The 14,988-nt window shown below is 40.9% G+C and overlaps 2 protein-coding genes across 2 annotated transcripts in view; both read left to right on the plus strand.

Moving 5' to 3' along the window:
• The window catches only part of LOC128639719 (oocyte zinc finger protein XlCOF7.1), a 53,721-nt gene extending 43,661 nt beyond the window's left edge, over nucleotides 1-10,060 (plus strand). The window contains exons 3-4 of the mRNA XM_053691833.1: nucleotides 1,159-1,263; nucleotides 7,508-10,060. Of these exons, the coding sequence (XP_053547808.1) occupies nucleotides 1,159-1,263; nucleotides 7,508-8,244 (842 nt within the window). The 3' untranslated portion in view covers nucleotides 8,245-10,060. The remainder of the gene's footprint in view (nucleotides 1-1,158; nucleotides 1,264-7,507) is intronic.
• LOC128639721 (oocyte zinc finger protein XlCOF7.1) overlaps nucleotides 1-14,988 on the plus strand; it is a gene marked incomplete in the record, with an annotated part of 926,940 nt that overhangs the window by 517,385 nt on the left and 394,567 nt on the right.

Below are 14,988 nucleotides of genomic sequence, written 5' to 3' on the forward strand. Positions count from 1 at the left end.
CCTGATGAATCCGGCCGAAGCCAGCTGAGGCCACACCTGAAGAGCATTGAATATCGCTCTTAATTCCAGAATATTTATCGGTAGGAGGGCCTCCTCCTGAGTCCAGTATATTGTCAGTTCATCTGGGGTTACATTTCCTGTAGTAATTTCAGTATCACAGTGGCTGCACTCCTCTTTACACGAATGTAGTGGAATAAAACAACAGCATCTAGCAAATATAAGAGAGGCGCCTCGTGTGTATCAGTCACCAAATAGACAAATCAGATAGAAAATGTCACATTTCCATAGAGCACCCTTATGTGCTTGTAGACGCAGGCTGGCAGTATAAAGGTGTCAGCCCACCTCCTCCCGACAGCTGCACGTAGTCCAGGGACACACTCACAGTGATGAACCAAACAGTAGGCTCAACACATATGTGCACCTGGCAATTAGGGCTTGTAAACACTGTTTGTAGTTAAAAACTGATTTATTAAAACCATATAAAATTCAAACAATAGAGTGTTAAAAACTGGTGGGTATGCACAGTCTGTACCCCCAGATATGCAACTCGTTTCTCAGCATTTACGCTTTTCTCCAGGCATAACAAACCCTATACTGATGCACCTATTTAAATGCTATCCTATCCAATCAGATTGAGAGCACAGGTGTAATGAACATGTCATCTAATCACCAACAGTCTTTAGCTGTTGTGTCAAACAGTCAGTTTCAAAACAGTGTTAGATGTAAAATATGTCTACATATTATAATACAATCAATCCCAACGGATTAATCCTTGTATACAAAGCTATTTCACAGATAAAATCATATGTACATATATTCTATTGGAATAGCGATGAAAACCACTTATGATGAAACATAATAAAATAAATGACACATCACATATGATAGATCAAACGTAGATGACACATTCATGCTGACATTAATTTATACAGTGTACAGACAAAATAATACAATGTAACGGCTTTGTTGAATAATACAATGTAAAAATTCAGTTGAAGCTGTCAGAAGCTGCCAGAAATAACCCACAACCTAAAAAATAACTAATAATAAAAATGAATAATGTGTTGACATTTTCTATCTGATTTGTCTATATGGTGACTGATACACACATGAGGCGCTAAACACTGACATTATCTCTTCAATATCTATTTTGTAAAGGTGGAATAAACATTGGAGCATCGAATATAGAACAAGTAGAAGACGTGTGTTTAAGAAATCGGCTTCAGTCTTCAGATATGGACGTTAGTGAAGATGATGTTACTAGTGAGTATATTATGTGTCCCAATGAAAGCAACGGAATCTTCTGCTGTAACATCACCCCCTGAATATTTCACAATTAAGTTCAGCATAGACAAATTGCTTGCTCTTATCATCCAATCTGTTCATTTATCTGTTGGTTAAATATCAAACACTTAGGCCCTTGACTTGACACATTATTTTTGTTTTGATAGCATTATAGTTGTGCTTAGAAAAAATAGCTTTATTAAACCAAGAAAAATGGGAATCAAGAACCATATTCTGGAGACTATTAACCTTGCATGTTTTCCTTCTTAGTATAAGTAGAGTCCACGGCTTCATTCCTTACTGTTGGGAAATACTGAACCTGGCCACCAGTAGGAGGCAAAGACACCCCAGCCAAAGGCTTAAATACCTCTCCCACTTCCCCCATCCCCCAGTCATTCTTTGCCTTTCATCACAGGAGGATGGCAGAGAAGTGTCAGAAGATTCGGAGTAGTTTTTTAGGAAGGGTATATGCCCTTCGATATGGGACTGGAGTTTTAAGTAGTCTTGTCAGTCTCTCAGTGAGGGCATTGATGAAAGTTAGAGTCTGGAGATGCAGGGAGAGTCTTTCTGCGAACCTATCCAGACTGCCTGCAAACAGCTCCTAAGCAATCAGTGTTGACAAGTTTCACTGCCTGCTTGTCTTTCTCACTCAAGTCCATGTCAGGAGCGATGCCACAAGACTGTCACACTTGAGAGGCTGTGTTTCTGTTCCACAGCATGGATTCTGGTAAGATCGTTTTATTTTTTCACATATGTTGAAAACGCTAGAAGACAGGGTCACAGTGTGGCTCCTTTTATCTTAATAGAATCATGGGTTCATATCTCCGGAGGGGGATTATTGAACAGTGGGGATTAATCAAATGTGTTGCTTTGATTTTATGCTGCTTTATGTGTGAGATTTCATTGGGCTCATAGACTGTTTGTTATGTTGCTGGAATGCTCAGGTTTTTACTTTCACTTTGAACGCTGCGCAGCTTGTAGCTTGGCACACTTTTTTTCATAGCAGGGGCAGTCCTGCCTTGCACACCATGTGACCGGGAGTGGTCTCACTTTCATTTCCTCTTTCCTGACCGAGCTAGCTGTCGAGAAGACGTTTTTTCTCTTTGTCTGGGTCTAGGAGGAGGTGAATGCCCAGCCATTGGGAGTATAAAGGTGCCGTTTTTGTGAGAAATAAAAAGATTGTTTTATTCTGTGTCCTACTGTCATTAGCTTAAGCTATGGAGGATTCTGATAGAGGGTACTCCCTCTATTCCAAATAGTAATACCTGTTTATATTGTGAGGAGGCCTTGGTATGCCTGCCCTCTCAAGTATGTTCCACATGTCTGGACAAAGTTATTAGGTCTAAGAAGGTTAACCCCTTTAGTACCACTGAGCCGTCCACCTCTGAGGACTCGTTATCCCGTGAGATGCATACTCATCATTCATCTCCCTCATCACATGCAGCTTCCCGTAGCATGCCTGATCCTCCATCTGGAGGAAGCCTTTTACCATCAGACTTTAGTGCGCAGTTAAAGACATCGGTGTCTGAGGCCCTTAGTGCTTTACCTCGCCCTGTTAAACGCAAGCAAAAGGTTAAACATAGCTCTCCTGTCCAGGGGTCATCAAGTGATTTATTGGATTGATCTGTTATTCAATTATCCAAGGATGGGTCACACTCTGAGTCTTTAGAGGGTGAACTTTCTGGTTTGAAGTCTGCTACCTCTAGGCCTCCTGCTGCGGATGAACCAGCCTTTAGATTTAAGATTGAACACTTACATTTTCTTCTAAAGTAGGTTCTGTCTACATTAGAAGTTCCAGAGGCCAAGCTGCCTGATGAACCTTTGATTCCTTAATTAGACAGAGTTTACGAGGACAGGGTAGTGCCGTTAACTTTTCCTGTACCTTTAAAAATGTAAAATATTATTAAGAACGAGTGGGATAGAATTGGATCTTCCTTTTCCCCTTCGTCTTCCTTTAAAAAATTATTAACGGCCCAGGAATCTCAATATGAGTTGTGGGGTTCCGTCCCTAAGGTGGATGGTGATGTCTCCACACTAGTCAAGCGTTCTACTATCCCACTTGAGGATAGCTTGTCGTTCAGAGAGCCAATGGATAAGAAGATGGAAAACAATTTCAGAAAAATGTTTCGGTTGTTGGAGCTGCGGCCTACTGGTGCGACTCCTTATCTGAATTGATCAAGGTGGAGGGTCCCCTCGACGTTATCCAGGAAAGAATTAGGGCCTTGAGAATTGCTAATTCTTTTATTTGTGATGCAAACATGCAGATCATTCGACCTAAATGCTAAGGTTTCTGTTTTTTCAGTGCATACCCGTCGGGCGCTCTGGCTGAAATCCTGGTCTGCGGATATGACTTGTGAGTCTAGACTCCTTTCCCTTTCTTTTAAGGGAAATATTTTATTTGGTTCAGGCCTGAACTCCATTATCTTCACGGTTACAGGAGGCAAGGGTGCCTTCCTACCGCAGGATAAAAAGAAGAAGTCTAAGGGACAAGGCTCTAATTTTCGTTCCTTTCATTCTGAGAAATCCCAACGACAACAGTCCTCCTCTAAGTCTGAGAAAGCCAAGAGTACTTGGAAGCCGGCTCAATCCTGGAAAAAATCCAAGCAGAGCAAGAAGACGGCCGAGACCAAGTCGGCATGAAGGGGCTACCCCCGATCCGGCGCTGGATCGTGTAGGGGGCAGACTGACGCTGTTTTCAGATGCTTGGTTCAGGGACGTGCAGGATCCATGGGTCCTGGAGGTCATAGCTCAGGTATACAAGAAAGGTTTCAAATCTCAACCACCCAAGGGCAGATTTCTCCTTTGAAGCCTATCTTCAAAGCCAGAAAAGAGTGAAGCCTTTCTGGGTTGGATGCGGGATCTGTCCTCCCTAGGGGTCATTGTCCCTGTTCCAATCGCAAAAGGAGGTTTGGGATACTATTTAAACCTGTTCGTGGTCCCAAAGAAGAAGAGAACTTTTCGCCCGATTCTGGACCTAAAGTGCTTAAATAAGTTTCTAAATGTCCCCTCGTTCAAGATGGAGACAATAAGGTCCATCCTTCCTTTAGTTCAGGAAGGACAGTTCATGACCACTATAGATCCTAAGGTTTGTGTTCCTGGACCAGCACTTCCAGTTTATTGCGCTTCCGTTTGGTCTAGCTACTGCTCCAAGAATGTTTACAAAGGTTCTAGGGGCTCTTCTGGCCGTTGCCAGAACCCGGGGTATAGCAGTAGCTCCCTACTTGGATGATATTCTGGTACAAGCACCATCTTTTCATCTGGCGGAGGACCATTCGGTATCTCTTCTCTCTCTTCTTCGATCTCATGGATGGAAAATAAACTTAGAAAAGAGTTCTCTGATTCCAAGCACCAGGGTAGAATTCCTGGGTACTATAATAGATTTGATATCCATGAGGATATTTCTAACAGACCAGAGACGTTGCAAGCTAGCTTTGGCATGTCTTGCCCTCTGGACCTCCTTAAGGCTATCTGTGGCTCAGTGTATGGAGTTAATTGGTCTCATGGTGTCCAGCATGGACATAATTCCGAACAAACGAACCAGGCTTCTGCAGATCCACAGGTGAGTGCTGTAAAGCCGAGCGCTGCACAAGCTGAAGGAGGAGCCACACACAGTTCCGAGAGGTGCAAGCCGGAAGCGGCCAAGCACAGACCACAAAGTGCACCAAAAAAAGTTAAAGGCAGCACTCGGGAGGCACTTATGAAAGTAAAAAGCAAAACTTATTTAAACATGTTAAAAACAGGCACAGAACAACAGGCTCCTTACGCGTTTCATGCCGCAAATGGGCACTTAATCATAGGAATCCTATGATTAAGTGCCCATTTGCGGCATGAAACGCGTAAGGAGCCTGTTGTTCTGTGCCTGTTTTTAACATGTTTAAATAAATTTTGCTTTTTACTTTCATAAGTGCCTCTCGAGTGTTGCCTTTAACTTTTTTATGGACATAATTCCCTTTGCCAGGTTCCGTCTCAGTCCATTACAACTGTGCATGCTGAGGCAGCGGAACGGCGATCATTCGGATCTCTCTCAACAGATTTCCCTTGACAACCGGTTGAGAGAAACGCTCTCTTGGTGGCTCTGTCCCTAGGAACATTCTTTCTAAGACCATCCTGGGAGATTGTGACTACGGACTCGAGTCTCAGGATGGGGAGCTGTTTGGTGTGCCAAGAAGGCACAGGGCCTGTGGTCTCAGGAGGAACGCTCCCTCCCGATCAACATTCTGAAACTTTGAGCAATCTAAAATGCTCTGAGGGCTTGGCCTCTTCTGGGTTCGTCCCGGTTTATCAGATTCCAATCAGACAATATAACCTTGGTGGCTTACATCAACCATCGGGGGGGAACGAGAAGCTCCCTAGCAATGTCAGCGGTCCACATTCCAGGTGTGGACAACTATGAAGCAGATTTTATCAGCAGACAATCTTTTCATTCGGGGGAATAGTCTCTCCATCCCAAAGTATTTGCGGAGATATGCAGCAGGTGGGGGACGCCGGAGATAGATCTCATGGTGTCTCATCTTAATACCAAGCTACCCAGATATGGGTCGAGGTCCAGGGATCCTCAGGCGGAGCTAATAGATGCATTAGTGGTGCCTTGGAGGTTCAGTCTAATCTACCTTTTCCCGCCGTTACCACTCCTTTCTCGTGTAGTGGCCCGCATCAAGCAGGAGCAGGCGTTAGTGATACTGATTGCTCCATCGTGGCCGTGAAGGATGTGGTTCACGGATCTGGTGGGGATGTCATCTTTTCCTCCATGGAAATTACCTTGTCGCAGGGATCTGCTGGAACAAGGTTCTTTTGCTCATCAAAATCTAGATTCTCTGAGGCTGACTGCGTGGAGATTGAACGCTTAGTCCTAGCAAAGAGAGGTATTTCTGAGAGAGGTATTGATACTCTCATTCAAGCTCGTAAGCCGGTTACTCGTCGCATCTTTTATAAGGTGTGGAGAACCTATTTATTTTGGTGTGAAGAGCTTTGATTTCCCTGGCATAAGGTTAAGGTTGCCAGGATCCTATCATTTCTCCAGGATGGACTGGAGAAGGGTCTTTCTGCCATTTCCCTGAGGAGACAGATTTCGTCCCTGTTTGTTTTTCTGCACAAGAGGCTCTCTGAGCTTCCAGAATCTGAGATTGCTGCCTTGTGAGCCTCCTTATCTGGTGTTCCATTCTGATAAGGCTGTCCTACGTACTAAGTTAGGGTTTCTCCCTAAGGTCGTGTCAGACCGCAACATCAATCAAGAAATTGTGGTTCCTGCTTTGTGTCCTAATCCTCCTTCTTTGAAGGAACATTTGCTTCATAATTTGGACGTGGTTCGAGCCTTGAAGTTCTATCTTCAGGCTACTAAGGATTTTAGACAAACTCCTTCCTTGTTTGTTGCCTATTCTGGGAAGCATAAGGGGCAGAAGGTTTCTGCAACTTCCTTGTCTTTTTGGTTAAGGAGTGTTATCCGCTTAGCTTATGAGACAGCGGGACATAAGCTTCCTCAGAGAATTACGGCTCATTCTACTAGAGCAGTGGCTTCATCTTGGGCCTTTAAGAACGAGGCCTCTATGGGTCAGAATTGTAAGGCGGCTACCTGGTCCTCCTTACATACTTTTTCTAAATTTTACAAGTTTGATGTTTTTGCTTCAGCTGGAGCAACCTTCGGGAGAAAAGGTTTTGCTGGCTGTGGTGCCCTCAGATTAGGGTCTGTCTCTTTTTTTTTTTTTTTTTTGTCCCTCCCGTTATAATTCAGTTTCCTCTAGAGCTTGGGTATAAGTTTCCCAACAGTAAGGAATGAAGCTGTGGTCTCTCCTTATATTAAGAAGGAAAACATAAATTATGCTTACCAGATAAATTAATTTCCCTCTGTATAAGGAGAGTCCACGGCCCCCCCCCCCCCGTGTTCTACGATGGGCGGCCCCCTAAATTATATTTTTCTTCTGGCACCTTTTTATACCCTGATATTTTTCCTACTGTTCCCTCGGCAGAATTACTGGGGGATGGGGAAAGTGGGAGAGGTATTTAAGCCTTTGGCTGGGGTGTCTTTGCCTCCTCCTGGTGGCCAGGTTTAGTATTTCCCAACAGGAAGGAATGAAGGCGTGGACTTTCCTTATACAGAAGGAAATTAAATTATCTGGTAAGCATAATTTGTTTTTACTGCAGTAATTATTTATATTATTGGATATATGTAGTAATGTCTGATTCTATGTCCCCATTAGACTAATGAATTTCTACTGCTTCCCAACAGATGAAGCCACCAGCAAGAATACAGAAAAACAGTACCAGCCCACGCCTTATTTCTCAGAGGATGATAACAGTCAGCCTCAGATAAGCAGAGAGACTGAAAGCTGTTCACTTACAGAACCAATGTTATATGAAAGTGGAGTTTCTGCTTCTGTCTCACATCAATGGGAACAAACCATTAATGCTCCAAGTGATACGTTTCATGAAGGCAGTAGTGAGGCAACATGCGGACCCAAAAGGCTGAACAGTTCAGACATAAACTGTGCAAAACGAGTCCACAAAAAAGCAGCTTTCTATGTCCCCCAACCATCCCATATTGATGAGAAACTTCCTAAAAATAAGAAATCATATACTTTTAATTCTGATTTTCAGGTTGCACCCAATAGAACCCATACAGAGAATAAGTCATATGCTTGTCCTGTTAGTGACAAGTGCTTCACGAAAAAGACTAAACTGAATGAACATTTGGGAAACCATTCACGGAAGTATGTTTGTCCTGAATGTGGTAAAGGCTACTCGCAGAGGTGGTATCTGGTGACACATCATAGAATTCATACGGGAGAAAAGCCATTTGTCTGCCCAGTATGTAATAAGCGCTTTACACAGAGATCAAATCTTTACACACATCAGAAAACTCATACAGGAGAGAAGCCATTCATGTGCCCTGAATGTCACATGTGCTTCACTACACGGTCCTATCTGAATATACACCAGAGAACTCACACGGGAACAAAGAACTGATGGCTAAAGACCTTTCTGAACACTTCTTAAATCAGCTTAAAAATCACAGAAGTTAGCATAAGCGAGTCATTTAATATAGTGACACGGCTCCAACCCTGGTATGGAACATCATAACTAAGGAACAAGAGTATCTCCAGCCAGTCATGTTTGTCTTTGTTCTGTGATCTCTCCTGTACACGTGTGATAGGGCATAAATGTGCACAACACACCAAAGACCCACAGCCCAGCCACCTTCTATTTTATAGTATCAGTTGGAGATAGGATCAGATGTGTTTACTTTTTTATCACTGCAAATATAAAAATTGTCCCTCATTTATTAGGAAGCTCTAGTCCTATTTCACTGCACACCACAGGCCTCAGTTCCTCAACATTCTACTTAAAGAGGAAACAAGGCAATGAGTAAATTCCCTAATGTGTTAATTGCTATTGCTGGCCTATACATATGTGTTTTACTTCCACAAACGTGAGTTACTCAAGTCTGGCAATACTGGTCCTGAGTTAAACACATCTGGCATATGTATGTAGCAGCAAGTCCCAGGCCGCGTTCAGCTCAGGGCACATTAGAGCATTTTTCTAATTTCCTTTCATGTCCTTTTAAACCGATTCAGAAGGTGCTGGTTATGACTAACTGTATGGTCGTTACTGTAGGGAGATAAGTAAAATGGCAGTGCTATAGCAATAAACTAGCTTCTATATGTTATATACACCTAGGCTTCATCTCTGAAAGGGGCTTTGGGTGCAGGTGATTTATTGTGTTAATGTTGGTTCTACCATCCCTGCCCATGTGACTTTGGTTTGCATCTGACCAGTGGAACATACAGTGGCAGTTAGGGTGGTAATGATTAGCGCTCACAATGATAGGACCACCCCTCATGATGACGTGGGACCTATGTGACTTTGGTTTGAATCTGACCAGTAGAACATACAGTGGCAGTTAGTGAGGGTGGTAATGATTAGCTCTCACAATGATAGGACCACCCCTCATGATGACGTGGGACCTCTGCAGTCCTTGCTTCAGATGCTATGTCTGTGTAAGAGTGAAGTGTGTTGTCACTGTCATTTTATGTTATAAGCACCATATTTTACCCATTATGTAGACACACCTGAATCTTGATGCATGTTACATGACTATGTTATATATACTGTATATATATACTGAATTTATACTAATACCTTTATATACCAAACTTTATATACACACAAACCAAATGAGATTTACTTTCTTTTTCAACCAAGATGTGTTAGGTCCAAGTAGACAAAGCAAACAGCATAACACATGCCATTTATAACAGTGGAAAATTGTACTGTTTATGTTAAACCTTGAAAATCCCATCTCAAGATGCACAATATCTCCTGTGAAATAGTGAGACATAAACCTGATAAAAAGGACTTATTTCATATAGTTCATATTATTTTCACATTGCAGGGAAATATATACACTAATCTGGGCCCAATATATAATTAATACAGCTATTCACACACCGAACAGTAGATTATAGAGCTTAATATACTGGGACACTAACCAGTAGTAACACAAATAAATGAATTACTTGAGGATGTGTATCTAGGCAGGGTGGAGAGGGGATCTGTAAATTCCTTACATTTGTCCTAGATCAAGAGAAATCAGACTGTATAACAATTCTACAAATCCACGTTCACTACATAGACACACTCAGAAGGTAGAATGCATGAGTCCAATGATGTTGTTTTATCATAACAATTATTTAATCTTGTATTGTGAGAAAGTGGAATTAAAACACAATATAAAAAATGGGATCAGATTATTTTGCAAGAAAACAATAAAACATGTACGTAATATTAGTGACCTCATTAATTCAGGTCATCTTCATCTACAAGCCATAAATGCAAAAGTCACATGACTGGTGTTTCATACATATCTGATACTTTTAGAGGGATGTGACACAGTAAACATAAAAATAAATAGATTGTGTTAAAAAGTAGCAAACAACTTACTTGCAGAATAAGCACAATGAAAGTCTCAGTGAAGCCCCTGCCTACAGCTAAATAAGTGAGCAGACATTCTGAGAATATTTAGGACACCGAGCTAGAAATGCCTTTATATAGAGACCCCAGAACATCATGACCACTACAACATCTTTCTTTCCAATGGCATGGAGAGTCTACGATTCCATTCAATACTGTTGGGAAATTCATTGCCTGGACACCAGAAGGAAGCAAAGACACCCCAGCCACAATTTAAGTATCCTCCCACTTCCCATACTTCCTAGTGATTCTTAGGACACTAATATGATTCATTTCATACTTATTTTTATCTATATTATTATATTATTTTTATCTATAGGGGTGCAATAATACAATCTCTCTCAGACGGCTAGATTATAAGTTTACCGCTGAAAAATTGGCCATTGCACGCGGAATGGCCGGGAACACATATTACAAGTCACGGAGGTAAAGCCGCGGAGGAAGCTCAGTTGGTAAAATGTCCTGACTACAAAAGCCTGTTCAAAGATCCAAAGGTCACAGGTTCAAATCCCGGCAGGGCCGACTCAGCCCTTCATCCTTCCGAGGTCGATACCATTAAATTGGGTAATAATAACAGCTATTACTATTCAGCTGCCAATTTGGTTAATTCTGAAAAAGCGCTTTACGTCCCACTGGGAGAAAGGCACTATATAAATACTAGTTATTATTATTATAGCTATACCGCAAGCATTTTAGCCTGTAACGCAACGTCCATTCTGCACTCCAAAAAAATGACATTTGAGTGCAGGATTTTCCATAGCGCCATATTACAGGTTGTGCGATGAGACTAAAATGCTTGCATTACAGCCTATACCGACACAAGCCATTCCACCATCTGAGAGCAGTAGTTATGGATTTTGCGAAATAAAAATGTTTCACAAAACTCATAACTAAAATGTTACAAAGTACACTAACACCCATAAACTACCTATTAACCCCAAAACCGCCATCCTCCCACATTGCAAACACTATATTAAACTTATTAACCCCTAATCTGCCGGCCACCCACACCGCGACTATTAAATACACCTATTAACCCCTAAACTGCTGGGCCCCCACATCACCAACACTATAATAAAGTATTAACCCCTAAACCTTTAGCTCCCCACATCGTAACTATTAAACCTATTAACCCCTAACCGCCGCCCTCCCACATCGCAAACACTATATTAAACTTATTAACCCCTAATCTGCTGGCCACCCACATTGCGACTATTAAATACACCTATTAACCCCTAAACCGCTGGCCCCCCACATCGCCAACACTATAATACAGTAACCCCTAAACCTTCAGCCCCCCACATCGTAACTACTAAACCTATTAACCCCTAACCGCCGCCCTCCCACATCGCAAACACTATATTAAACTTATTAACCACTAATCTGCCGGCCACCCACATCGCGACTATTAAATAAACCTATTAACCCCTAAACCGCTGGTCCCCGACATCGCCAGCACTATAATACAGTAACCCCTAAAGCTTCAGCCCCCCACATCGTAACTACTAAACCTATTAACCCCTAACCGCCGCCCTCCCACATCGCAATCACTATATTAAACTTATTAACCCCTAATCTGCCGGCCACCCACACCGCGACTATTAAATAAACCTATTAACCCCTAAACCGCTGGCCCCCACATCGTAACTACTAAACCTATTGACCCCTAACCGCCACTCTCCCACATTGCAAACACTATATTAAACTTATTAACCCCTAATCTGCCGGCCACCCACCCACATTGCGACTATTAAATAAACCTATTAACCCCTAAACCGCTGGCCCCCCACATCACCAACACTATAATACAGTAACCCCTAAACCTTCAGACCCCCACATCGTAACTCCTAAACCTATTAACCCCTAACCGCGTCCCTCCCACATCGCAAACACTCTATTAAACTTATTAACCCCTAATCTGCAGGCCACCCACCCACACCGCGACTATTCAATAAACCTATTAACCCCTAAACCGCTGGCCCCCCACATCGTAACTACTAAACCTATTAACCCCTAACCGCGCCACCCTCCCACATCACAAACACTATATTAAACTTTTTAACCCGGCCACCCATATCGCGACTATTAAATAAACCTATTAACCCCTAACCGCTGGCCCCCACATCGCAAAACACTAAATTAAACTATTAACCCCTAAAAATAACATCCCCCTAACTTTAAAGTAAAATTACAATATAACTATCTTTAAATAAATAAAAACTTACTTGTGAAATAAAAAAACGAACATTAAACTTAAAATAAACTAACATCTATTAGTTTATTTATCTATTTGTATTATGTAAAATACAATCTCTCTCATAGTCAGGGGATTTACGCCTCTGACTGTTGCTGCATCTATTTGTATTATGTAAAATACAATCTCTCTCATAGTCAGGAGATTTACACCTCTGACTGTTGCTGCATCTATTTGTATTATGTAAAATACAATCTCTCTCATAGTCAGGAGATTTTACTGATCTGACTGTTGCTGCATCTATTTGTATTATGTAAAATACAATCTCTCTCATAGTCAGGAGATTTACAGATCTGACTATTGCTGCATCTATTTGTATTATGTAAAATACAATCTCTCTCATAGTTAGAAGATTTACACCTCTGACTGTTGCTGCATCTATTTGTATTATGTAAAATACAATCTCTCTCATAGTCAGGTGATTTACACCTCTGACTCTTGCTGCATCTATTTGTATTATGTAAAATACAATCACTCTCATAGTCAGGAGATTTACAGATCTGACTGTTGCTGCATCTATTTGTATTATGTTAAATACAATCACTCTCATAGTCAGGAGATTTACAGATCTGACTGTTGCTGCATCTATTTGTATTATGTAAAATACAATCTCTCTCATAGTCAGGAGATTTACACCTCTGACTGTTGCTGCATCTATTTGTATTATGTAAAATACAATCTCTCTCATAGTCAGGAGATTTACACCTCTGACTGTTGCTGCATCTATTTGTATTATGTAAAATACAATCTCTCTCATAGTCAGGAGATTTACACCTCTGACTGTTGCTGCATCTATTTGTATTATGTTACATACAATCACTCTCATAGTCAGGAGATTTACAGATCTGACTGTTGCTGCATCTATTTGTATTATGTAAAATACAATCTCTCTCATAGTCAGGAGATTTACACCTCTGACTGTTGCTGCATCTATTTGTTTTATGTAAAATACAATCTCTCTCATAGTCAGGAGATTTACACCTCTGACTGTTGCTGCATCTATTTGTATTATGTAAAATACAATCTCTCTCATAGTCAGGAGATTTAAGCCTCTGACTCTTGCTGCATCTATTTGTATTATGTAAAATACAATCTCTCTCATAGTCAGGAGATTTACACCTCTGACTATTGCTGCATCTATTTGTATTATGTAAAATACAATCTCTCTCATAGTCAGGAGATTTACACCTCTGACTGTTGCTGCATCTATTTGTATTATGTAAAATACAATCTCTCTCATAATCAGGAAATTTACACCTCTGACTGTTGCTGCATCTATTTGTATTATGTAAAATACAATCTCTCTCTAGTGATGTGAAGTTCGGTTCATCCTGATGAGATACAATCTCTCTCATAGTTAGGAGATTTACACCTCTGACTATTGCTGCATCTATTTGTATTATGTAAAATACAATCTCTCTCATAGTCAGGAGATTTACAGATCTGACTGTTGCTGCATCTATTTGTATTATGTAAAATACAATCTCTCTCATAGTCAGGAGATTTACACCTCTGACTGTTGCTGCATCTATTTGTATTATGTAAAATACAATCTCTCTCATAGTCAGGAGATTTACACCTCTGACTGTTGCTGCATCTATTTGTATTATGTAAAATACAATCTCTCTCATAGTCAGGAGATTTTACTGATCTGACTGTTGCTGCATCTATTTGTATTATGTAAAATACAATCTCTCTCATAGTCAGGAGATTTACAGATCTGACTATTGCTGCATCTATTTGTATTATGTAAAATACAATCTCTCTCATAGTTAGAAGATTTACACCTCTGACTGTTGCTGCATCTATTTGTATTATGTAAAATACAATCTCTCTCATAGTCAGGAGATTTACACCTCTGACTGTTGCTGCATCTATTTGTATTATGTAAAATACAATCACTCTCATAGTCAGGAGATTTACAGATCTGACTGTTGCTGCATCTATTTGTATTATGTAAAATACAATCTCTCTCATAGTTAGAAGATTTACACCTCTGACTGTTGCTGCATCTATTTGTATTATGTAAAATACAATCTCTCTCATAGTCAGGAGATTTACACCTCTGACTGTTGCTGCATCTATTTGTATTATGTTAAATACAATCACTCTCATAGTCAGGAGATTTACACCTCTGACTATTGCTGCATCTATTTGTATTATGTTAAATACAATCACTCTCATAGTCAGGAGATTTACAGATCTGACTGTTGCTGCATCTATTTGTATTATGTAAAATACAATCTCTCTCATAGTCAGGAGATTTACACCTCTGACTGTTGCTGCATCTATTTGTATTATGTAAAATACAATCTCTCTCATAGTCAGGAGATTTACACCTCTGACTGTTGCTGCATCTATTTGTATTATGTAAAATACAATCTCTCTCATAGTCAGGAGATTTACACCTCTGACTGTTGCTGCATCTATTTGTATTATGTAAAATACAATCTCTCTCATAGTCAGGAGATTTAAGCCTCTGACTC

The sequence above is a fragment of the Bombina bombina genome, chromosome 9 (assembly GCF_027579735.1).
Source record: "Bombina bombina isolate aBomBom1 chromosome 9, aBomBom1.pri, whole genome shotgun sequence".
NCBI lineage: Eukaryota > Metazoa > Chordata > Amphibia > Anura > Bombinatoridae > Bombina > Bombina bombina.